This window comes from Micromesistius poutassou (assembly GCF_964030765.1).
Source record: "Micromesistius poutassou genome assembly, contig: SCAFFOLD_5418, whole genome shotgun sequence".
Classification (NCBI taxonomy): Eukaryota; Metazoa; Chordata; class Actinopteri; order Gadiformes; family Gadidae; genus Micromesistius; species Micromesistius poutassou.
Genome location: NW_028179367.1, coordinates 1 through 16,231, shown reverse-complemented (window position 1 = coordinate 16,231; position 16,231 = coordinate 1). Strand labels below are relative to the sequence as shown.

General features: G+C 44.2%; 1 protein-coding gene across 1 annotated transcript; it reads right to left on the bottom strand.

The window, feature by feature from the left end:
- Nucleotides 1-4: 4 nt before the first annotated feature.
- Nucleotides 5-5,847, bottom strand: LOC311372893 (LYR motif-containing protein 4B-like; the record flags this gene model as incomplete). The annotated part of the gene is made up of 2 exons (XM_084489823.1): nt 5,744-5,847; nt 5-122 (listed from the first exon to the last, which is right to left on the bottom strand). Coding segments are annotated over exons 1-2 (198 nt in total), but the record flags the coding sequence as incomplete, so codon positions are not given.
- Between the last annotated feature and the right edge of the window lie 10,384 nt (nt 5,848-16,231).

Sequence of the window (16,231 nt, the reverse complement as noted above, 5' to 3'; positions counted from 1 at the left end):
CCTGTCGCTTGATCAGGGCCAGTGTCTTGTGGCCTTCCTCCGCCAGCTTTGCGACCATCTTGGGATCCTCAATGCTCCTGTTGGCTCTGAACGCATCCTTCACCCTCTGCAACGCATAGGTCCTGCACACAACACAACACAACAGAGGAGGGCGTGAACAATCCACTGACACTACCGGGGAGGGACCGGTCTAGGCTCCCTCCATGCTAGAACAATACAACAGAGTCCGCCGGGCTTCGCCAGAGATTTAAAGATTGAGCGGAATCCCAAATTCCTCTACTGCTACAAGTCCCTCTGGATAAGGTGAGAGAGTCAGTGTGAAAGCAATATATATAAAAAAGGTGGACTCTAGGAACAATTAAAGTCCTAAAGTCCTCAGCACCGGCTGGCGGACAGCGGGCCTGACCCAACCAGAGCCGGAGCAGGAGGTGTGATTTAGGAGAGCAAGAGGTTCTTGGTCTCGGAGCCCGCGGGCCAAACGCACATCAGCACCACAACAACAGCTACCACACAACAAATAAAGCCCGCTCTGCGCCTCGCTGGGCTCCCCGCGCAGCAGGGCTCCGCTTCCCTCCACCAATCACAGCTGATTTGATTACTCGGGCCGTTCTGTGAGCAAAGAATAAGACCCCGATGCTGCGGGGCTGCACAGCTGCACCCAGATCAATAAACCAGTGAATAGCGTGTGTGTGTGTCTACCTGTGTGTGTGTGTGTGTGTGTGTGTGTGTGTGTGTGTGTGTGTGTGTGTGTGTGTGTGTGTGTGTGTGTGTGTGTGTGTGTGGCGGATAGTGTGCATGATATAATGGACGGGGAGTCTGTGTGTGTGCGTCAAGTGGGTCCGATCTCAAATGTTACACACAAGTCGGATAATGTCTGGGCATACAGCGCGCAAGCGCACACACACACACACACACACACAGCGGCTCATCAAACAGAATGCGAGCCAATATGGAGTCTCAGGGGAAAACGACAGACAGCGGGGAGAAGATGCAGCCTGGTAAGTTGAGGTTTAAACAAAGGAATGGCAAACAAACAAGCTTGGTTGTTTGCCAAGCTTAAATATGTATACATATAATATCTCATCAAAAGGTAGTGCGTAAGTTCCATAGTGTTGTTATCTTGGAATATCTAAACAATGCAGACACAAAGCATCTTGTATAGGTCACCTTCATGAATAAATTGTTCGAGGTGAAGGAAAAAAAAAAAATGTTTAGTCAAGCGGGATACGTTAGGACTATGTTTCTTTAACTTGCCTATTTGGAAGTGTTGCATTTGGAGGAGTTACCATCTGGAGTTAGAAAATGACTCCTCTTCCTAGTGGAATCCAGAAATGGCGTCGACTGCAACACCGGCCAGCAGCATCCAAAATGTACATTCTTGGGTAAAACCCCCAAAATACACATCCATCCGCAAAACATAAGACTCTTACACCTAAAGCCCGGGACACCAGAGCAGGTCATTTAAACGGCTTTAGCCCGTTCCGCTCCTCCATTAGCCTGCCAGCGTTAGATAGTCCCACCATGCCAGCAGTTAGCTAGTTAGCCGGGGTTGAAATATGAAGGGCCGTAATGGACGTGGCCCTTAGCTCTGATGTCGCCCCCGCCAGAGTCTTTGTACTGCAGGCGGTAACACGGATCGTTTCCCAGACAAATGAAGCCCGTTTGAGAGAATACATCACGCCACAGCAGAGGCCCGGCCTGAGTCGATATAAATTAATAAAAGACCTCCTCTGGTATTCTCTGGGCCGACACTGAAAATGACTTGCGGTCTAATTTTGACATTAGTCCACCACGAGACATTAAACATGGCAGCTGATGATGTGAGGGGAATGCCTGTTGACCTTGGTGGGAGTTAACTTGGATACGCTTGTCTCCCCCCCTCTCTCTCTCTCGCTCTCATTTAGTTTAAGAGAGCTATGAAAAGTATGAAGGGTGGGATTTACACAGGGTGGCTGATGGTGCAGGGTGGATATACAGGCAGAGGCCATTAGCGGGGGAAAATGAGATCCTGATGGGCTTTAATGTGGGAGGGATGACTCAGGGGAGGAGGCAGGTGGAAAACGGAGGCAAGGAGGATGGGAGATTAAGGAAGGGAGACAAGAGAAGGATTGGAAGATGGAATAATTCCAGTGTTATAGAGAATAAGGGAAGGAATTCCTTCTTCTGTGTCTGAGGGAAGAGACCAGAGGGGATTGTAGGAGGCAAGGAGCATAGAGAAAAGGAAAAGAAGAGGAGGGAGGTTTAAAAGAAAGCTGTGCGAGGGGAGGAGGGAGAGGAGCGGCACCGACGGCGGGAACTGGAGCGGTGCAGAGATAATAATACCAGGAATATTAGATTAAAGGGAGACATTGATCAATTGTACGGAAAATGCAAATAAGATGAAATGGTATTAACAGTTAAGGGAGGAAGTTCCTAGTCTACAACTAACCCATCATTATCTGGATCTCTACTTAAGTATACACAAATATCATATATCACCACCTAAAAATCTCAATAGCTCATGAAGCTGTATACAGCAGCATTAATGTAAAGGCTCCTTATAGATCCTATAGAAACATCCTACTTCAGATCGTCTTGGCTACATAGCTAATGTATAGCCACAAGTTACTTTGGGCTGTGATGGGCTTGAATTGATTGGCTATTTCACAATGACATCTTATAGACTCAATTATTAATCATATTAATTGGGAGAGAATAATCAATAGATTACTCGCCAACGAAAGCAATCGTTGGTTGCATACCTTCAGTTCAATAAGAATCAGCAGCTCCCGGTGGGCCAGATCACCGGGTAAATATTAAACCAATCACAAGCTGACAGCATAGATGTGTTCTATAATCAATTCTCTGAATCCCACGGCAGAAGGGCTGATGGAATTATAGACAATCCTCTGGTGTCTTTCACTGACCATTACTGTGACCTATGCTGGCAGGAACTCGCTGATACGATTTTGGATGGAATTGGGTCAAGAGAGAGAGGCACAGAGATGCAGAGAAAGAGGCAGAGAGAGAGAGAGAGAGAGAGGCAGCGAGTAAGAGAAAAGAGAGAGAGAAAGAAAGAAAGATGCCAGATTAGTTAAAACGCTATATGGCTTCTTGCTGTGTACGCGTGTGTGTGTGTGTGTGTGTGTACGTGTACGTGTGTGTGTGTGTCTCTGATAGTGCCTACGCAGATTTCTTGCTTGTGTGTTTGTTTGTTGTGCTTCGTCACTGAAACTTCAGAGGGAATTCTCCATGTGTCGTGGGGGAGATGAGAGGAGCGGAGGGAAGGAGAGGAGAGAGTTCCGTGATCACTTATTCATCACAGGGCCTTTGCAGAGGCTCAGTGCTGACAGCCTGCCTGCATGTGCACACAAAATGCACATTCAGTATTGGGGTGGTTCGGATCTGCAGTAGGAAGCTAAACTGTAAAGTATGAAGAGAAAGAAAGAGAGGGAGGAAAAGAGAGCATATCATCTGCGTACGTTAACAGTTCATCCTGAAGGTAAAACAAAAACATATGCACGCGACAAAACTGACTCTTCTGTCGATTTTTACACACACACAGAGACAGAGAGACAGAGAGACAGAGAGAGAGAGAGAGAGAGAGAGAGAGAGAGAGAGAGAGAGAGGGGTCAGACAAGATAAAAATATGTATGAAGTTAGTTGGCCGTGTGTTGCTGTTTCGACACTTTGGCTGACCTACTTCTGCCAATTTGGCTCTCTTTCAGGCAAACTGCTTCCTGTACTGCAGTGCATCCTGCTTTCTCTCCCTGTTAGTCACTCTCTCAACAGCTTTGTAGATGGGGTTCAACAGAAACAAAAAGATTACAGCATTCGGCATTGGTGCATTTTTTCCCTGCTTGTTGAGTTGACTTGCTCACCCTTTCAGAGAGTAAGGGTGAGCAAGTCAGTGTCTTTGTAAAATCCTGTCTCTTGCCGGGGTCTTATCCTTATAATAACTGATATCGATTGGGCCCCACTCCCTCAGTCTTCCAGCATGCGCTGCCTCTCCAACTCCTATAACGCCAGGAATTGGAAAGCAACAGGCCTCTGCCGGCCAAGGAAGATTATTTTTGCTATAAGGACTAGTAGATTAATAGAATGTGTGTACGCACAGATACAACACATTATTCAATACAGCTACTGTCTTCAACTGAAACACCATGGTACATCACCAATGCCACATATTCTCCTCTTCCTCACCCAATATGTGAGTCCCTCTTTCATTTGCTTACTTTCTCACATATTTAGAATCATTGCCTCACCTACTCACTGTAGAATAGACACACCTGTAGATCCAGGGATCAGTTAAGGGGCTTATAAAAGGGGCTTTTCAAGAGGCTTAACCTTTATCAAAAGTTTCTTTAGGTTGTGCGTCAAACGTGAATGGAATGAATGGTGTGAATGGTGTGAATGGAACTATCAAGTGTGAGACAGGTTTGTTCTTAGAAGAGTGAAATACAACAGACATGCACCTCTGAGAAATGTAATGGTTTGGTAAAAAACAACAACAATGTGATGGGAAACTGATAAAACCTAGGATATAATATTGTTTTGACTAAAATAATGAATAAAAAAAAACTACCTTAAAAAACCCTTTGCGTATGTTTTTGGTGGATATTAATAACACAACTACACAAAAGTTATTAGGAAGCAAATGGAGCATTCAGAGAAATTAAAAGTGAATGCATGAGAAAGACAACTTTCATTCAAGTCGATAAAAATACCTCCATCCAAAAATACCTCAGCTTTCAAACATTGATACAATATCTCCCGAGTCCCAACACAAGATCAATCGGTGTCACAAAGTGTTACTTCTAACATCATCAGGTCCAATATAATCCCTGAATAATTCCAGAATGTGTCACCACCAATTAGATGTCACAGCAGATAGAAGGGGGGCAAACCTCATTTAGCCTCAAACAACCAATTGATCCACACCAGGACATGGTTAAAGTTCCAGAATAAAACCTCTGAGAGCAACAGAGAACAGACACAACCAGCAGTTTGCATGCAGTCACCTTCTTATACACATTGATTGAGAGATTGTCAACAATCCTAAAGATTGAGCAGCTCAAATGACCAAAGTATCTAGGTTGTATTTGGACAAACAAGAGAACATCTTAACAACGTGGCTAAACAACAGTCTACATATAGTCTCCTCATTTAAAGCTGTCTGATCTGTCTGAGGGAGTAATGTATGCCCCCTCTCAAAATCCGTTGTCTGTTCGTCCAGTAGTCAATCATTGAAGAGTTTTAGGTTTTAGGTCATTGATTTGTTTTAGGTTATTTTCATATTCAAATAATCGTAATGATTGTAATCGAGCACGTCATCGTTGCTGCTGCCATCTCCTAGATATGAGTGATGATCATTCACGTTGTGACAAATATTGTCATGGACATCTGTAGAGGTTTAAAACCAGAACAAACGCAGTAGGTTAACTCACAGTCGTTGACATCAGAGGTCACAACAACACGTGAGGCACTGGAGTGTGACGTCAGGTGCCTTGCAGAACGTGCAGCAATACTAAATGCTGACCAACATTGTACTTTCTGTTTAGGTGAACGCATATATTCTGAGATATGTTATCTCTCAGACACTAATATTTTCCACACACGAATCTCAGCTTATTATGATATTACATGTGTTCACTTTAGCCAGTGGCCAAATTAAACACAACGCCTTCGTGCACGATTTTGACAAATTGACATTTGATAAAGCGTGTGTCCTTTTCATTTAGACGATTGACATGTTATAATTTACCTGTAATTGTACGATGGGAACTGCTTACTCTCTCTCAGAAGCATTCGGTACAGAGACAGCACCTGTGTTTTCGTTGCCATGTTGCTAACAACGCTGCGACCTTCGGGTCCTGGACCAAATACAAAGCATCTCAGAGTCCGCCTGTACATAAATATGTCTTCCTTTCAACGTGTTTCACCTTTATTTAAGATTTAAAATAGATATGTAACATGAACTTACGAAATAAATAATATTTAAAATATGTGATTTTTCATAGCATAGTATTCACGCGAGAAAATGTACTAAGATATTCACAGGCGATTATCGCGTCGTCTCAAAACACACCGATGCTACTGTGGCACAGAAGGTGAGTTAACTCTTGTAAATGTGATTAATGTATTAACATGCGAAAGAGTCGACGTACTATTGTATTAATTTGAGTGAGTGTTCTGTGTGGCGGGTTCGCAGGTTCAGTACAAGAGCTTTGGTCTGTGTCGCTGCTCTTGTTATTGACAAGCATGTCAGCTAGGCTAGAAGCAGAAGTGACAGACCAAGCTGAGCCTTGCTATTCACTTGTTATGTGACTGTCAGTGGTCGTCCTCCACACTTATAAAGTCCCACTAATACACGCTTCACTTTATGTTACAGCCTCGTTATTATGCGTCATGTGTTTGTCGTGTTTGAGTCGTGTCTGAGGTACTTTACTTTTAGTTGCGTTCAATGTCGAGCACATTTCCATGAGGTAATAATAGGGGTTAGTATTAAATCCCTGCCATAGTGGCAAACCCCGTATGGTATTAACACTGCCATGAAGGAATTTGACGCTAATCAGTCATGTCAGATCAATTCTTAATCAGGGCATTCTTCTGGACAGGGCTTAACGTTACAGGGTTTAGACTCTGTTATATGTTATTGATGGTGCACTGGTACACTCAGTGCTTGGCAATACACAAATTAGTTCACATCCCCTATAAGAAGGCAAGGTTGCATTGTTGTCTATTGTAGATGGTTGTCTCTTTGCGTTGGATTGATATGGATAGCTTGGTAGTTTTTTGCCCCCAGGTTGACCTTAACTTCCTCCACCTCATGTAGCACATGCATTATAAACACATGCAGAACTGTAAATTATCTGCAGGTGTAAATGATGCATGAATGTGGGTGAGATGATGTCTCCCTGACTTTACATGTATTGCAAACTGGAATGTAGTACCCTGTCCCCTCTAGATTAAAAGGATGAATGGACTACATAGTACTACACTTTTTAGCTTTTAATAGTTGTAATACCTAAAGAATCATACCCTCTCATGTGCAGTAAAACAAGTGAAACATTGAGAACAAATTCCTTCAGCAAGGTTAGATTTGTTGATACGATGACTGGGAACAGCGGTCTTAAAGCTGTGCATCTTGTTTGCAACACTTTTTAAATGACTTAAAAGTTATGATGATTAAAAAAATGGTTGTTGTATACAGTTGGTCTCATACTAAGTAGCTGTCGGCATGGCAATACCTGTCCTGTAGGCCTGTCCTGAAGATGTACTATTTACTAGTAAATAGTAGTAAATTGATCCAAGTACACTGTGGAAGATAAGATATTCTAGCTTTACAATCCACAGCCTGAGGCACAAAGTTATCTCTGAAAATGCGACATTAACTATGGGCCATGCCGCTAAAAGAGTCTGTCCTCTGGTTAGCTAGCCCCTTACCAGCATTACTTGGGCTGGGGGCCAAGACCACATGCAAGGACTCACATGCACATTCACATATACACAACACATCACTAACACACATTTGCTGATCCATGCTGATCCACACTGATTTAGACTCAGATTAATCTGCATTTTGTGTGTGTGTGTTGTGCATGTTTGCCGCGCTCTTTAGTAGTAGATGTGTGAAAGGTCACATACATATCCTGTTTGCTGATGTCCTGCTGGCTTTGCGTGGAAAGGTCAACAGCACCGCTTTGTGTGTGTGTGTGTGTGTGTGTGTGTGTGTGTGTGTGTGTGTGTGTGTGTGTGTGTGTGTGTGTGTGTGTGTGTGTGTGTGTGTGTGTGTGTGTGTGTGTGTGTGTGGGTGACAAGTATGCCTGATTTGGGGAGAGAGAGGGAGGTGGGGTTAAGCAACGAGTTATTTCAACCATTGATTGGCAAGTCTTGTGGACGGGTGTGGCGCGGCTTTGCTCGGTGTGTGTTCAAATGTTCAGCTGACAAGTGGAATCCACTGATAGACGGCTGAGCATCACAGACGGATCAATAAACAGCTATATCCCTATGGCTGACCCCTGGCCACCAGTACCAGCCTTGACTTCTATTGCCTTACTTAGATTTGTTTAAATGAGTCATAGGAGTATGTTTAATTATATAATAACAATAATGTTGATAATCATGATGAAGTACTGTTTTACACGGACAAAAGACTTGACATCCAAAGTGAAATAACACACAAACAATTGGTTTTGAAAATAAAAATATTGAAGACATGATAAAAACAAATTGTACAATAATTATGTCAATAGTGAATAAGTAATGTGTTTGTAAGGGTGGTCGCAGCCTGCAGAAGGTATCTGACACAGAATACTCAATGACAATTATAACTTTTCAATATTCACAGCGGCTTTTCGAATCGCAAAATGCTGCACAGAAAAATAAAATAGGTTAATGAAATAAGAATGGCAAGATAATTGAAGCAAGAATAAAAGGAATGAAAAGATATCATCAAAAATATATTATGAGGGCAGCCAAACACAAGTTGGAAATGTCATTACAGCCATCTAATACAGCCGCTTCATGGCATTTCACATCTACGTGATAAAATGGAGGATCTGATTTGGCAAGCCTAATCTCCTCCTATAACAAGCTACACAAATAAAATAGATTACTTTAATGAAAGTGTGTGTGTGGGCGCACACGCTTGTGTCTGCACCAGCGAGTGTGTGTGTGCATTATGTTTTATATCTCACGTCAGGATGGTAACGAATGTCTCTTGGCGGACTTTGGAGAAAGCCATTTAGTTTTAACTTCTCTATTTGGCCGAATCGTAAAGCTGCCACACTTGGTGTTGGTCCTGATTGTGACATGCGTAATGGTCCGTGCCAGTGGCCAAAAGTCCTTCTCTTTCTTTCAGTCTCTTTCTAAGGAGATTCTGGCCTTTTGCCTTAGTGGTCCAGTGTGTAAAATTGAGTTTCATCTATCAGTGAGGTTGCAGATCTCCACTGACTGAATCCCCCCCCCCCCCCCATCGTCTACGACAACATCAAGTATCAAGTCGAAAGGGTTATGTTTCTCGGGCCCTTAAAGTAGAGGGGTTACGCTGCTTGGGCCCTTAAAGTAGAAAGGGTTACGCTTCTCGGGCCCTTAAAGTAGAAAGGGTTACGCTTCTCTGGCCCTTAAATTAGAAAGGGTTACGCTTCTCTGGCCCTTAAAGTAGAAAGGGTTATGCTTCTCTGGCCCTTAAAGTAGAAAGGGTTACGCTTCTCTGGCCCTTAAAGTAGAAAGGGTTACGCTTCTCGGGCCCTTAAAGTAGAAAGCCGGGGCATGCTCAGAACATCGCTCATTGTAATGCTCCAACAAGGTATTAAAACAGTATCACAAATGGGTCGTAGCTATGGGGACAACACGCCCCCTTGCTTCCTTTAACTTCTCTGAGCCCAAAACGCATTTTTTAAGAGGCGTTCTCCACAGAGCCATTTGTCCGTTCCGTTCTGTGTTTCTGTTGAAACATGGCGGGCGGTAAAACATGAGTGCCTCCAAGGAGAAGGACCCGCTCCCTGAGATAAAGGGTTCATTCTAAGGTAACGAAAAAACACAGCCATGATAAAACAAGACTTTTCTGACGAGTCCCTTCCGATAGATGCGGCTAAATTATTCACACTGCAACTTTAAAGCTGTTGAAGGACAACAGCTAAAGAACAACACCTCCAGCCAATCAGATTAACTTAACGTAAGAGGCTGATGCAGCTCTTTTCAAATCCAGTCGAAGAACAGCAACAAACAACACACCTCTTTTGCACTAATAAAATTCCAGCAGTGCATTTACATTTGTGTTTTATGGCTTTAATAACATCCAAAAATCAAGTGTTTTTTAAAGTCTACCGGTCTACGACATACTACTTTGACCAATAAAGTGGCATTGCGCATCTTTGTCAAGTTCTGACAGGGCTACAACTAGTGAACGACCAATATTATCGGCCGATATTTGCGTTTTTTTACGTGTATCGGCATTGGCCGATTTCTTTTTTTTTTTTTTTCCCGACATGATTTACAGACAGCTCATTAAATATTCCTTTTTTAAATTGAGACTTGTAACATTTGTTATCATCATTGTGTCATTTTTATGATGTAAATTGAGGGAGCAAAAGCAGTATCGGCTCCAAATATCGGCTCAAGTAAATCGGTATCGGCATATCGGTTATCAGCTAACTTGAACTTTTGGGAGCCTTGGCTTTGGAATCACTACAACTGCCAGCCCCGCTTACTGGGCCTCAGGTAAGAACTACAAGCAGGGGGCCTTATTAAAAAAAAATAGAACCAGCAGCAAACGTCCCTGAACACTGTTGTAAGTGTCCTGAATACGGACTGCACATGGGCGAATGGACTAGAAAAAATAAGTTAACTCTGCATGTCAACTGGGATTCAATCATCCATGTGATATTTGGACCAATTTGTGGCAGGGCTACGGAACTCATAGTACAGTTAGCTCTGGAGAATTGCAGTAACTGCCACACACACACACACACACACACACACACACACACACACACACACACACACACACACACACACACACACACACACACACACACACACACACACACACACACCAGTTTATGTTGTTAGCCCCTTGTTCAGAATCAGAATGTTCCTTTTTTTACTTTTAAGTTCTGCCTCATGCTGACTTTAATCAGGTCTGTAAACCTGATTAATCAGGGATTTGAGCCATGGTCATAAGCCACTGAGCTTTATGGGGAGTTGAACTGAAATTAAAATGATTGGCCCAGGGCAAAGACACATTTCTCTGAAACCGATCAGACCGAATCCCAATGATTACAGAATTGATAATGCAGAATATATACAAGCAACATATTTTTTGTCATCAAAAAAATCTCATCAGTCTGATGATTCGATTCATTTATTTTATTATTTTGGTATTCCAGGAGTGCAATATTATCCCAGAGAACACCCATATGGCAGAAACTGAAATAGTGTTTTTCTCTTATATCTTTGGTGGACAAACCCTGTGAGGCCCTACAACACTTCTGGCAGTGTTTACTGCCCTACTCCCAAGACACTGAGCTAGTGATTTGTAGAGCCACTTTGCCACACAGCAAACTGTTATTTATTTTGTCAATCTTTCCATCGCACTCCCTCTTGCTCATTCTTTTAGTTTTTCTGATCATGTCTTTCTTCTCCTCCTCTCTATCTCACTCACTGTCATTCAGTCACTCCCATTCTGTCTCACTCTCTCACTCTCTGTCTCTCTATCAGTCTCTCCATCTTCCCCTTTTTCACCAATTTCCCTCTCCCAGCCTGTCTCCCTCCTCTCTCCCCTCCACCTATTCATGTAACCACCCGTCTATCCCTCAATCTGTCCATCCATAATATGAATATCCACATCAGACAGACACTGCGTTGACTCTCGCCTGTTCGCTTCACCGCCTGTTGTGTTCAACAGATCTTGTCTACCGCGCTATTATTCGCTATTGTCATCCCGCCTATTACCACCACTTATTTTTATCACCATCACAATTACCAGCAGGTGCGTTTAACCTTTTGAACCACCCCCGACTTTCTGTTGCTGTCCGCCCTGCAAGGATTGTGTAGCCTATAGCCATCGGTTTTGCCGTCATGGCAAATTGCTATCATAGTGACTACATGCCAACCCACCCCCTTCCCACCCCACTCCAGGGAGCCCTGCGAGAACTCCCTTCTTATTAGTGGTACCCGGCCGTGTAGTGGCTAGAGAGAGACCTGAGAGACCTGTCGTTACGCTGGACTCTCTGACACGCAAACAGCCTCGTGCTAGCATACCAGCTACATCACTTCATGTCATAAAAAGTGGGTTTAGAGGAGAGAGACTCATGGGAGAGTAGGGGAGAGAGAGAGAGGGAGTGAGAGAGAGTGAGAGAGAGAGAGTGAAGACCAGAATAGGAAGGAGCTGGGGGAAATGTGAAATCGTTACTTCTTTCAGAAAAAGGTCTTCAAGGTCTTTTCAAATTTGATATAAACATTTTATTTTCAATTTACCTACTTAAAATGGCTATAATAATTGGTATTAGGGCTGGGTGATTTGGCCTAAAAATATTTTTTAATCGATTTTCATTTTTAAAAATCAATCATCCTAAACCATAAATGCGAATTATGATCAAAAATTGATTAATCGGCCAGCTCTAATTGGTATAATTCCCACTTGTATGTTATGTGCGGTGTATATGCTCCTCGATCTCCTCAGATTCAGAGAGAGCAGAAACCTTGCTCTGTTGAGCGGTTCCATGTAAACATGGTTCCAATTGTAAAAAGATTTGCGTACATGATAGAGACAAAGAACGGCCTTCTTTGTTTTTGGGACATACATTTCTGCCCTACATTGATGATTTGGTTAATCTAGATCACTTGTTCGTCCACAGCAGCATTGAGATGAGCTTGCGTGCTCAGGCAAGACTCATAATTCATGATTTAAATGCGAGTCAGCCACCTGTGTGTGTGTGTGTGTGTGTGTGTGTGTGTGTGTGTGTGTGTGTGTGTGTGTGTGTGTGTGTGTGTGTGTGTGTGTGTGTGTGTGTGTGTGTGTGTGACTTTTCCTGCTGCTTACTTGAACTGACTGTTATTTGTTTGCAACAAGTAATATTTATGTCCTGCATAATATTAATTATTCATGTGGAAATAAATGCATTAATTTGTGTGTGTGTGTGTGTGTGTGTGTGTGTGTGTGTGTGTGTGTGTGTGTGTGTGTGTGTGTGTGTGTGTGTGTGTGTGTGTGTGTGTGTGTGTGTGTGTGGGGTGGGCAACGTCTGTATGTGTATGTGTATGTACAGTATATAAGGGTTTATGAGTGTGTTTGTTTGTGGTGTGGGTGGATGGAGTGGCAGCATAGAGGTATTTTGGTAAACAAGTCTGTGTGTTTGCGTGTTTGCACATGCACTTTTAATCTCCAACTTGTGTTCTTTTTGTCTCTCTCCCTCAGCATACGTTAACTCCAACACTGCCAATATTCCAACTCCCACACAAACACACACTTGACAAAATATGAAGATGAATCCACCAGGACCTAAACAATACATATGCATAAACGTCCACATCCATGCTGGCACAAGCGAGATCCAGCGAGATTGTACACAGTTCGATCCTTAAGCCCACGGCCTACCCTGTAAACATCCTTGAGCAAGATGCCAATCCCTAACTAAATTGTTACAAATTAAATGGTAAATACATCATTAGCAAAGGACTTCAGACTTTGCTGCAGACTTCAGGACAGAGGTGTGTGTGTGTGTGTGTGTGTGTGTGAGAGAGAGCGACGTCAGTAGGACACACGCCCTCTGAACAGCGTGTTTCCGTGGTAACAGGTGGTTGCAGGTGGACAGGTGAGCAGCATTGCCCTTGCCAAGAGACACAGGGGAAGGAAGTCATGAACGGGCTTATCGTTCTCAACGTCTCCTTCGCCAACGGCAGTTACCTCATTTATACTGATAATCGGTTTCCGTCCAATGCTGTGTGTTTATGTAAGAGCTGGCTGCAGTTCTGTGTACACATTGTGACCAACTGTATGAGCTCACCATGTTTAAAGGGACTAGATGTGAGAATCAGAAGTTCCTTTTCATTACTGGCACCTTTGGCGGCAAAGTGTACTCGGCATGCAGTTCACTTGCGAGCTCTGTGGGTTGAGAAAATGACAATCATAAACTAATGTCAGTTAATATCATACGTAAATATTTGCCTTAAACAGACAACAGGAGTGGCGCGAGTGGGTATAAAGCACATAAAAATGTACAAATTTAAAAAAGTTATGAAAGGACGTCTTTTTCCTGACAAAACCATCTCCGTTCAAATGTGATATAAATCAGCCCACAGGCGGTTCTGCTAATAATGGCGATGATCAAGGGAAGGTGTCCGTTTGAAGTGAAATTACAACATTCGTTCATAAATTCGCCGTTGAAAGCTATCGATGCGTGTTCAAATCCTGCACAGTAGCTTTCTTCTCGGGTCTGTTCTTTGGCTCGTTAAGAGGACCAGGATGCACCTGTGCGCCCACGCCTAGCGCATGAGTGAGCACATCAGGGTCCAAACCTGTAGGAGAGCGGGGATTAGGCCAGGCCTCAGGTGTGTGTGCGTGCGTGCGTGCGTGTGTGTGTGCGCGCGCATGTGTGTGTGTGTGTGTGTGCGTGTGGACGTGTGCTTACAAGTACTTTTTTATGTTTCCCATTGGTCTGCAAAAAAATGGACCATATTTTCAAAGGGGTGGGTGTGGGTGTGTGTGTGTGTGTGGGGGGGGGGGGGGGTAGAGGAAACCAAAAACCCGGGACCACCGACAGTGATTGATTCCAGATCAGCCTCGGCCGTCCAACCGGGGGGAGGACTTGTTACGGGTCAATAAGCGGACCCATAATTCCCAGCATGTTCAAAGCCAAGCGCAGGGCTGCTGCCCGGCACCCGGGGCCCTTTGGTCTCTTGGACTAAAAAGAACCGGCGCAGAGGCGTCCTTCACGGCTGCCTGTTTTAAGTACGAAGGGCTCAGGTGGGGGCGGGGGGGGGGGGGTGGGGGGGAGAGCTTCCTGAGAAAAGTGTAAGAATGAATTAACAAATCTTTTTTTAAGTTCAGCACATCGCCAGACACCGGTAGAGATGTACTGGAATAAATTACTTGTTCAAAGTGACAACCGTGTGGGGGTGTGTGTGTAGGTGTCTGTGACGAGTCTTCGCCCAGAAATACCGCTGTTCGCCGGTGGGCCTGCCTAACTGTTGAGGCACACCTTGCTTTATTTATGACGAGAAGCTATATGCGGGATGGTATGCGTATCTTGTGCTTTCCTGGATCACGCGCACACACACACACACACAGCCAGTAGGTATTGATGCACCTCTGCTATAAACAGAAAGATGATTGAGTGGGTGGTAGGAATGGGTTTTGTTTGGATGTAATTTAAGCCATCCAGTAAGTAAGATCCCACTTTAAAGACGCTAACTGTCTTTAAATGGGATTGAGTTCCTCGTGTGTTTGTAAGCAAACTCGGCCAATGACTCTGAGACTCCAAATCTGTGTGTGTGTGTGTGTGTGTGTGTGTGTGTGTGTGTGTGTGTGTGTGTGTGTGTGTGTGTGTGTGTGTGTGTGTGTGTGTGTGTGTGTGTGTGTGTGTGTGTGTGTGTGTGTGATAGATGGATGGAAAAGGGCAGAGAGCGAGAGTCAGAGAGAGCCTTCTCCTAGGAAAAACTGCAATCGACAATGTGTGTAAGAGCTTGCGTATCTGTGTTGTGCGAGTGTGTGTGTGTGTGTGTGTGTGTATGTATGTGTGTGTGTTTGTGCGCATGTGCACATGGGCAGACGAGGCGTGCATATATACATATTTTATGAATGTGTGTCTGGGTGTGCATGTGTGACTAAGTTATTGCCTGTTTCTGTGTGTGTGTGTGTGTGTGTGTGTGTGTGTGCGCTAACCACGTGTGTTTGATGAGGTGCCATAGTGACATACAGTGAAGGAAAACAAATTGAATCTGTGTGAAGCGGCGAGGCACAGAGAGCTGCAGTCTCCGCACTTATGCGGCCTCCATAAAAACCTCCCCCTTCGTAATGTCATCCATCTCTCTCTCCCTCTCTCTCTCTCTCTCTGCACATCTCTCTATCTCTCTCGCCCGTCCCTCTATCCCTCTCCCTCACAGCTTCTCTCTCACTCCCTCTTTCTCCCTCAGCCTCTTTCGCTCCTACTGTATACTAATCAGACAGCAATCCTCTTGCTCTTCCTCTCTCCATTTTACTTTTGTTTTACTGCCTTCTCTCCCCTGTACTTCTCTCTTCATTCCTCTGTTCTCCTCCTCTCCTCTCTGATATTCTCATCTCCTTCCTCTCCCCTCATCTCCTCTCCTCCCCTCCCCTCTCCTCCCCTCCTCTTCTTCCTCTGTTCTCCTCCTCTCCTCTCTGATATTCTCATCTCCTTCCTCTCCCCTCATCTCCTCCCCTCCTCTTCATCCTCTCCTGTACTGTCCTCTCTGTGATTCCCCTCTCCTCTCAGCTCGTCCTCTCCTGGCTCCTCATACACATGTATCCCTGGGTATTACAAGGCCCTCTCTGTGTTTGGTATTTTTGTATTACATTAGCAGTACATCCCTGTGTGCGCGTGCAGGCTATGATCTGACGCTCGCCACGCCCTTACGGCTTCCAGAGGCACCGCAGAGAGAGAGAGAGAGAGAGAGAGAGAGAGAGAGAGAGAGAGAGAGAGAGAGAGAGAGAGAGAGAGAGAGAGAGAGAGAGAGAGAGAGAGAGAGAGAGAGAGAGAGAGAGAGAGAGAGAGAGAGAGAGAGAGAGAGA